Source organism: Anoplophora glabripennis, unplaced genomic scaffold, assembly GCF_000390285.2.
Source record: "Anoplophora glabripennis isolate ALB-LARVAE unplaced genomic scaffold, Agla_2.0 scaffold51, whole genome shotgun sequence".
Lineage (NCBI taxonomy): Eukaryota > Metazoa > Arthropoda > Insecta > Coleoptera > Cerambycidae > Anoplophora > Anoplophora glabripennis.
In genome coordinates this window covers 346,802-356,832 of record NW_019416324.1, presented here as the reverse complement: position 1 = coordinate 356,832, position 10,031 = coordinate 346,802, and the positions used below count along the sequence as shown (strand labels likewise).

Here is a 10,031-nt window from a genome sequence, read left to right as displayed (position 1 = left end):
ATGAAAAACAAAGTTTCGTTCCCTGTTAATATACTGAGACTCGAATCTCCTCATCAAATCGGGCTGTGATCAGACAAGAATTTGCCGTGTTTCTTTTTACCGTATTGCAAGTGTCGAAAAAATTACAAAGAGATCTCTTCGACCTTGACTGGCGAAATTATTTCACCTCTAAATTGAGTTATTACTATATTTTTAACTTGGATTTATTACTGTGAGTCATGTAGCGACTATTCTGTTTGAATAGAAATTTTGGTGATAGCACAAGATCACGCAAGACATCTTGATAATTTGAATTATGGTCATTTTATCCGTTTATTTGTTATAAATAAGTCAGAAACCTGAACGCAATAAAAATTATTCCAAACAAACGCAGCCGCCGTTATTCAGAACCTTACCAGTGTTTGTTAAAATCTGTTTAAAACCAATTTTTGATTTCTTTTTTATTTTTTTTTGAAGTAATGATCGTTTTTTTGATGAAATTGCTAATAAAAACATTTTTAACTTAAAAAAATTAATAAAAAGTGAAAAATTACTTATTAGAGTGATTTTCAACAAAAACGACAAATTTAAACATTCCGAACATTAACAAAAAAAAAAATCGCAGCGTTTTGAAATTGTCAGGGTTTCTTTAGGACACTTTGAGGTTGAAAAGTTAGAGTCAATATTCTTAATTTATTCGTTATTTGCAAAATTATGCCAAGTTATTCAAATAATTATGCAATTTTATACCTACCTTCTTTCTAACCAACATTTTCACTTTTTTTTTTTATCAAAAACCAATAATTACGACTTAACTTTGCAGTCTTCAAAACCCTGCTTGGATTTTCTTTACGACCATTATTTCCCGAGTAACTGATTGCCAAAGTCAAAAATGATTTTTTTGCTTTGATCGACGATAACTCCGCCTCCGGAATCACTCAAATTGAAGACAATTAAATTATCTAAAAGAGCTTTATGGTGAAATTACCAAAAATTTAAGTCTATAGACCTTTTTTAAGAAAAGCAAAAATTTGCAATGTTTTTTTGTTGATTTTCTGATAATTACTCAAAAACTGCTGACGCTAAAAATTTTTAAACTCCAGATCCAAAAACTAGACACTTGAAGCTTCAATTTCCTTGTTTTTTATTCTCTTTAAAAATTTTGGAATTTTTTTAATATCCCTTAATTTCTATGCCTAGTGTATATCGGGTGTTCATATCCAATCACGATTTTTCCTTCTCCATTTTGCTTCTCGAGACAGTTTCAGATTTATTTCATACCCCATTTTCTTGCATCTACACAAATACAGAGAAATAATCGGTTCATAATCCATTCATTTGAATAGACGTGACAAATTCGCGACTATTGTTAGTAGGCGTATATGTATAATTTCGTCGTTGATACAGGTATACAACATACGAATATTTACCTAACTGAAATGTTTATAGCATTATATTTTATGCGCAATGGCATTTTCCGTTGCTTCTAATTTGTGATCAACAAACAAAAAAAAGTTAACACGTAATCGATCCATAATAACTACATACCTGTAGTCAAATCGTTGTCTATTCAGGTGAAATGAAACCATAAATATCCGCAAAATATTGCGTCGTTCACCTGTCAGTGATGGGTTATAGTTATGATTTACTGCGGGTGTACTGTTTGAAACAATGGCACCTACCATTACAGACAATATATTCAACAAGTTCAACATGATATGAAACTGAATATAATATATGAAAGGAATATATGAAATGTAAACATATTCTGATTTACGTACTAGGTTTGGCGATATTCCGCGCAAGTGAATTTTGCTTTAATATTTTTCTAAAATAAGGGAAATATATGTTTTGGTCGTTTTCAAACTGCATTGCCATCAAGAAGTCATGGTAAAAATCAAGTCAAGTGTAGTAGTTCATTAAAAAAAAAAGGTTGACTTTAAAAACATCTAGCTGCTTGACTTAATAAATCCCAAAAACCTCGCTTCGATATAATTAAGGGCTTAGGTTTTTATAAATGTCAGAAAAAAACCACTAAGATTAAATATACAGATACTACATAGTCTTCGAGAAAAAAATCAAGTAGGTTGAGTGAACTGATAAACTGATAACAATTATTTGGTATATAAATTGCATTTTTATCTTAAGTTGTAAACATACTTGTGACATAACAACCAATGAAAATCTGGGTTTTCATTACCATTGACCCCCTTACTTAAAAAGGCCTCATTTAGGGACGACTAATAATTACATAGAAACATTTTTCGTCTATTGTTTTCTTTCTTATCTCATACTTATCTATTCGAGAGCCTATAGAATTTAAAAAAATTGACGCAAGGACTTAATGCTGAATTATTGCACAATGAAGCATAATAGAAAAATGTATTGCTCTCTAATGACGAGAATCTACGTAAAGCATGACGAAATCTGACGGGAAAAGATTATAGCAACATACTGACGACAGTATTGGTTCTCGCAGAAAAATATTCAGTAAAGAATACAGTTGAATCCAGATTATTTTTGTCCAGATTAAAGAGTTTATTCCAGATTACACAGACTTATTGAGCATGCTGTATGGTTAAAATTAAAACTATCAATAAGAGACAGTTTCAATCACAACCTCCTCTTTACTATACGTATAGTTTGACATTCCTGTGCGCAGTCAGTGGCGTCACTAAGAAATTTAAATTTAAAAATCATTTATCTGTCTAAATTTGTCGCAAATGAATAATGGACTTCAGTACAGTGTTTTTACGGGCTTTCGACATATTTGGTGATTGTTTAGATATTCTGAAGTCCTTAGGACTGCCCTATGTGTTTCTAAAGCGATTTTGAAAAGCTTCGTCTGTTTGACGTAAACAAAAACTCGACTCGTTCTGTATTTCCGCCAAAATAACTCCAGAGCCTTCACTATCTCGACGCTCTTTTTGCCCAACGAAGTGTCAAGCTCTAGTAAAACTACTGCACTTATACGGGGTGTCCGCAAATTTCACCGACAACGTTTGCCGACATATTCACGACGAGTTGCAATGCAAATTGTGAAGTGTCCGGAGGAAACTATCACCCAGTATATCGATTTGACTAAAGCTTTAAGAAATAATATGCCACAATAGTCCAAATAAATGTGCCAAATTTTAACGCGATTTTGACAACTTTGAAGGCCTGTAACTCAAAAACCAAAAAGTTTTTATTTCGTAGACCGTATTTGTTTATCTTCGGTGAAATTTGCGGACACTCTGTATAAAGGGATAGAGGTAGTTGTGAGTTGACGTTAACTTGACGAAGATATAACAGGATTGGATGTATTGTAAGCATAGGATATAAAAAAACATAATTATAGGTATTTATTCAATCATTTCGTAGATTAATAGATAAGGTGGAATTATGTAAACTTCGATTCTGATGATTAATGATGTTAGGTATCGACAATAACAAAAAACAACACGTGTATTTTTATTAAATAGAATTTCCTTTACGTTCAATATTACATATACTGTATTACAATATTACAAACTTTATCTCGCATCGCTTCAGCCTAGAAAGGTAGATGTACGTCATATTTCAATAAGAAAGTCGTCAAGAAATAAGTTTTTCAAATAATTTGTCCAAAATTACCTGCCTTAACTTGTTCGAGAGGTCGTAACAATTATTGAAAAACACCACTATTACTTTATTTAATTCTCAATTGGCACTTAATTTAAATATTGTAGGAATTACTGTACAGGGTCGGAAAGTCCCCATGGTTCATCGGAAGTCATAGAAATCCGTGAGGTAGAGAAAGATGGCTATAATGAAGGCGTCTAATAGTCACCGCCCATTTCGCCCTTCCACAAATAAGAAGTGGATCTTATGGGTTTTTGATGAAGATATCAAATGCAGTCTTCTTTCCTATCTTAAAAAATGCATTTGTGGTATCGTATCGTATTAGGACATGCAGCAATGTAAGCAATTGCAAATTTGTCTGCCTGTTTTTTCACTATTCCTGGCAAGGAAATAATTCACTTTTTATTTCCATGAATTTCCAATAAAAAGCGAATATCAGCAATACAAATACATCGGTGTCTACAGATTTTACCAGAATACTATTTTGTTGTACGTAGTAACAAAAATTAATGTTTAATATACTCAATTTATTTTCACAATCAATTCGCAATATCTCAACTATTATTATTATTTAAGTCTCCCGTCTTATTTAAAATACGTTGATTTTTTGAAAATTAATATTTCGGCACCGATTTTACTCCACTACAAGACACTGGCAAAAATGTATGCTCAAACTTTGATGATAGCACTGTTGTAACCAGAAATTAGTGCAGTGAATATTGTGCAAGCTTGCTTTATTCAATCAAATTTACATATTTACAAATTACAAAGACGAATTCAAACCAAATCAACACCCGGCAATGTATGAACTTACATCTCCATTACAGTACTGATAAGTGGTCCACGCTGGGAAACCCATCTGTCCGTAGATGAGCTGTGCACAAGCTGTGTCGTCCCCGATGTAGTCGTCCTCGAACTGAGAACAAAGAGCGTTGCAACCGCCTCCAGGTGTATCGGAAGTAGAGCACCAATAGAGCTCGCTGATCTGGTAGATCCCATGGTCCCCAGAACTCCAGTTGACCGCTGCTGTGTTGTACTCGGACTCGTGCTGGGCTATGCAGGTCCACACGGCGACTTGCTCGTAGGGTACCCCATAGGTCTGGATCTCTCTGGCGAATTCACACCTGTCGTAGATCTTGGCGTTAGCCAAGGCGACGAAGAGAACTAGAATAGCTACGGTTCTGTACGAAGACATGGTTGGTGTATGGCTTTGCGACAGTTTTCCTAGTTTTTATACCTTTTGAAGGCGTATTTATCGGATGATTCGTATTTGATTTATATCTGATTGCGGCATAGCAACTGTAATCTGTAGACGCCCTATTTTTAAGTCAGATGTAGATCTGGAAGACTACAAGGCGTTTCTTAAGTGTTTAGGAAGATATAACTGATAATATTCAATTGTTTTGACGATATTTTAAAGGCAATGTATGGGAAACAAAAACACCTGCAAAAGTTCAGGACAGTCCAAAATCGTTAATTCCGTTTTTTTGTATTCTGACAATATTCAACAAATGACGTAGTGCCATTTGTTTTGTAGTTAATATGTAACAACGGCAACCTTTCCCCTGGAAAATATTATGACAGATCAACGACCTATGGCTCCCATGGCCATTGGCTTTTGAACACTGGGTGACACACCTTTGACCTCATGGGTCATCGATCTTTGTTTTTTCCGAACTTTCCTATTTACTTCTGATGTTATTTTAAAGCATTTTGTCTTGTTGATGTACTTTGTAGTAGTCATTGAAGCTTTTCACCACGGAATTTTTTGAAACTGAACCGATCGACTTGAAATTTGGCAGATAGTTAGAGAAAAGGTCAATGAACATTAGTGACATAGCCCCGATTGACGCTTCCACCCTGTTGGGGGTTGACACCCCTTCTCGGGGGTAGAAATTTTATTTTTCAAAAATAAATCGATGGAGAATTAAATTTTGAGTAAAAAATATTATTTGAAAAAAAAAAGTGTTTCAGACCGGAAAATATGAATATCTCGGAAACTTCTTAATTTTTTTATCTAAAAAAAATTGTGGTTATTTAAGACACAGCAAAGTATACTTTCACCAAGTTTCGTCAAAATTAAATTATTTTTGCGGAAATGAGAAATAAAAAACGAAAAAAAAGGAAAAAACCTATTTTTCGCATTTTTCTCGGAAATTTTGAGGTTATCTTCAAAAGTGCCCTCTACAAGAGTTGTAGATTTTTTCATGATCTATAACTTTTGTATTGGATACTTTTTTGTTTGACATCAACTTTCGCCAGAAATCTCAATGATACCATTTTTCACCCCTTTTCAACCCCCCAAATCAACCCTCCGCCGCCCCTGCTCACGCATTTATTTTTTTTACGTTTATTATAAGCCCCTTTACCATTTCCACTTATAAAAGTCCAGGTAACAATTTTTTTTTTTTCTCCTATAAATGAGTTATTTCGATCGGTCTAATGTTATTTGATGCCATTTAGATGTATTTTGGCATATTTTATAGAAATTTTGATAAGTTTTGAAGTACTGTAAATCTAGTTCCATTGACGAGGACGTATTTTGAAATTCTGGATTTTTTAAATTTTCTAAATTTTATTTGTAAATTTTCGTAGTAATCCCGTACCAGCTATCCACAAGTAAAATTTCAAGGAAATGCAGCTCTCTGAGATCTAAATTAAATTGTAAGTTTGAACGAGAAAAAGCTTCAAACTTCGAGACGACTTTCAATTAACTTTTGAACCCGAATCTGTTTTCTCTATTAAAATGAGAAGCATTGTTAAAATTATCTGATGTAGCCTAATGAAGCATCAAGTAGATCTGATGATAGATAGCACTTGTTAATGGGCTCAACAAATGATAACGTTTGGAGGTCAATTTTCGGATGTTATCTGTTGTTCATATCTATGTCTTTTATTTCGAAATTCTAACGACGGGCGATTATTATCTATTCCATCACAATCACTATCAGATGCAAAATAGATTTCAAAGTGGCAACTGCTCTATTTTAATAAATAATGAATCATCGCGGAAATTCAAAAAATAAACTCGTATTAAAATAAAAGTATTATATGTATCGGATAATTTTCTTAACTTGAAACGTTCGAATATCTCGAAAATTAAGCACTCTTCGAAAAAAACAAAGTACAGTAGAGCTAAAAGTAGCCCCCCTCCCCCTCCTTGTAGGTGGGGCGGGAAGTAACTTTGAAATCTTTTGGATTTGGAAAATGAACTGCCAACATACTCGAAGACATGGGCTTAGAAGTGCTGCAGAATATGTGGTTTCAACATGATGGTGGTCCACCAAACTATTCGGTGGTACTTCATCGCGTTTTCAATGGTCTCTGGATCAGTAGAGCTGGTCCGCTAAATTGGCCTGCTATACCTCCAGATCTTGCTTCTACAGATCTCTTTTTGTAGGGCATTTTTCCGTAGAATGTTTATTTTTTTTAGAGATATGAAAGTTTCAGAATATGTATTTACGTTTTACAAATTATCTGTTTCCTGAATTTCTCATATGATTCTGATTAAGAATACCTTAGAACGTTTAGTTTTCATAAACTTTTATATATCGTCAACGGGAAAATAATAAGTCAGAGGGTGTTCTATCCAAACCGGTTATTTCATTAAATAGAAAAATCCTTGCGAGAAAGAGATTGTAATTTCTATAGAAATGTAATAATAATTTAGTATTTATCTCTAAATAAATTTTTTTTCTGACATGGTCTATGACATGATTAAGGAATATTATAAGATTATGGGATAGAAAATAATAAGTCACCTGTCTGTGTCAAAGTAGTCCAGTTGTAGCTGAAAATATAGTAATACCTCCGAAATTTTTTATAACTGCATCGATTTTTCTCAAAATTTAGGATTAGGCTCATCTTACCCCCCACTTCAAAACTTATATATGCGCTAGGTGTATTTTTTGTTCTTAAGGGGTGAAAATCACCCCTTATTGGAAAAAAAGAGAAAATACAAATTTAAGCATTTTATGTAATCAAATCTTTTTTTATTTATGCAGTATGAGTAATTTCATGTGCTATCTAACATGAAATTTAATGTATCCCAAATTTTCAACCCGGAAAAACCTTTAAAAACCACCCCTTTGGATGAAAATAATATATCTTTTTTTTTTTCAACTTGAAACGTTTTAATCATGCACTTTTATCAAATTAAAATTGATTTCTTGATTAAAAAATCTTTTTTATCGATTGCCACTTTTCAACCCTTTGAAAAATACACCTTTTTCGAAAATAAAATGAAAAAATATTATTTAAAGAGTAGAAACATTTTAAATGTGCATTCGTATTAAATAAACATTTATTCCCTTCTTATAAAATAATTTTGAATTAAACCCTTAAAAATTACCCCTTACATTTATTTATACCTATATTTGTATATATTTTTCTAAAATTATCACCCATACACGTGTTTATTTTTTGAACGAAAACTTTATTACTTTTTAAGATTTTTGATCTTTTTTAAGCCCTTCATTTTTAAGTTTGAAGGGTTTAAAGAGCTCGAAAAGGGTGGTTCTCTCATTCATATGACTACTTAAAATGGCGAAATCTCGATTAATATTAATTTTAGAGGAATAATAAAAAAAGCAAAACCTTCAGCAAAAATAAAGCTAAATTTTTTTACTCTTGTATTTTTTTCGTACACCCTTTAATTTTTAAGCTACAGCGTAAAAATCGAATTTTTTTCAAAAATTTGAAAAATTAACATTTTCAAAATTTTTTTTTTTTCGAAATCAAGCTTTGTAAGTGAGCCAAAGACCCAGAACATATTCTTAGAACATAAATGAAGAAATCTGTAAATGGATCGCATTTAATTTTAATTCTGTCGCCAAAGGCACTGATTTGTTTATTAATTTTTTCTTAAAAAAATGAGACTATTATGTTATTACGATCATATTTCCGTTAATTTTGATTCTAAAGACTTTTAAAACATCTTAAAGGTTCTTCAAAGTACTTTAAAAAAGGTTCAAATAGTTTCTTTTTTCTAATATTTATGGTTTTGGCGTTATTTAACGTTAACTGGTTCCAATTTAGTTTAGTAGACAATGTCTGTAAAAAAAAGGAAAAGGGAATAATTATTATGGAAAATATATTAAATCTTTATTTCCTATACAATAAGCAATTACTTCAAACTCTATGAAATTCATTTACTTCACGGAAACTGAATAATGATGTCATAATTTCTATTTATTTGCATAATGTACGACAACAACGAACTTTAGCTCAATCCATGATCCGCAATATTTATCTAAATAATTTATTCCTCAATGATACCCGTGAAAAAATGTTATAAAACACTACTCCTATCCGTATATTTCCAGTTTGTTAAGAATTATCATTCCGACAATACAACGCAGTGTACAATACCTCTTTTTCAATCATGTACTAAAATATTTATAACGTTAAAAAGTATTCAAATATATAAATTATGAAGGTTAAATGCTGAAAGTAAGCAACAAAATTCCTGTTGTTGGTTTGGAGGAAAAAATGAACAAGGTGTTCACAAAATATCTTTATGTACAGCAATTTGTGTGAATTAACCGAGCAGTTCCAAAAATGTTTCTTTGTATTACTGTGATAAAGTCAAAGGAGATTTAAAAAAAAATCTTTTCAAAAAATATTCTTTCCAAGTTTGTGTAAAGTGACGAACACCTTAAAGAACGTAATTTTCAATTGTCCAAAGACTAATTGAGCTAAATGTAATACAGCAAAAAACTGCTAAAACTTTTAATAAAACCTTAAACTTTTTTTGATGAAGATAATTTTGAGACCAAAGTTCTATAAATATTTTGTAATTACAGAACATTTTCAAACATATTTTATTTAAGAAACATTCCAAAAGTGAAATTTTACTGTTTGACTGTCTTAATTGGAATTTGAAAAAATATATTTATTTCTTTTAAGTAATATGATATTTTATGAAATAAACTATGGAGAAAAATTGAATCTATATTTAGAAATGTTTCAAAAACTTTGTATTTCATATTCCACACATAATATTTACAATACCAATTAACACAGAACCGTAATATTTAAATTTGCATATATCATTTACGGATATGTGCCAACAAGGGTATTAAAACAGCCGATTTGCCTGAAAAGCAATCGAAAGCTCTACTGAAATTAAAAAAAATATGTAAAGTATTTAAAAAAGTAACAGGTAAAACTCACCTTATCTCTTTTGCTTTTATGTCATACCTGTTTGTCTAATTCTATGCATATGATTGTACAAAACTTTGTATGTACTGGACGATCGATATGCAGGGTGTTAGTAGTTTAACTGCCTTAATTTTAGCAGACGATAGAATACATTAAAATAAACAAAAAAAAACTCATATGTCATACGAGGTTTTTTTTTCCGAGAAAGAAATTATCAAAATAATCAACTTGATGTAAAAAAGTTCGATTAATTAAGGAATATTGACATAACTGCGTGCATAGGATCC

The 10,031-nt window shown here is 31.6% G+C and overlaps 1 protein-coding gene across 1 annotated transcript; it reads right to left on the bottom strand.

Moving 5' to 3' along the window:
- Positions 1 to 4,299: 4,299 nt before the first annotated feature.
- LOC108907645 (lysozyme P-like) lies at positions 4,300 to 4,801 on the bottom strand. The gene has a single exon (XM_018711400.1). It carries the CDS (start codon positions 4,775 to 4,777, stop codon positions 4,370 to 4,372), a length of 408 nt encoding a protein of 135 aa, XP_018566916.1. The 5' UTR covers positions 4,778 to 4,801; the 3' UTR covers positions 4,300 to 4,369.
- Positions 4,802 to 10,031: the final 5,230 nt, after the last annotated feature.

Excerpts from the sequence above, each read along its gene's own strand:
- LOC108907645 (XM_018711400.1), bottom strand. The coding sequence starts at position 4,777 with ATGTCTTCGTACAGAACCGTAGCTATTCTAGTTCTCTTCGTCGCCTTG.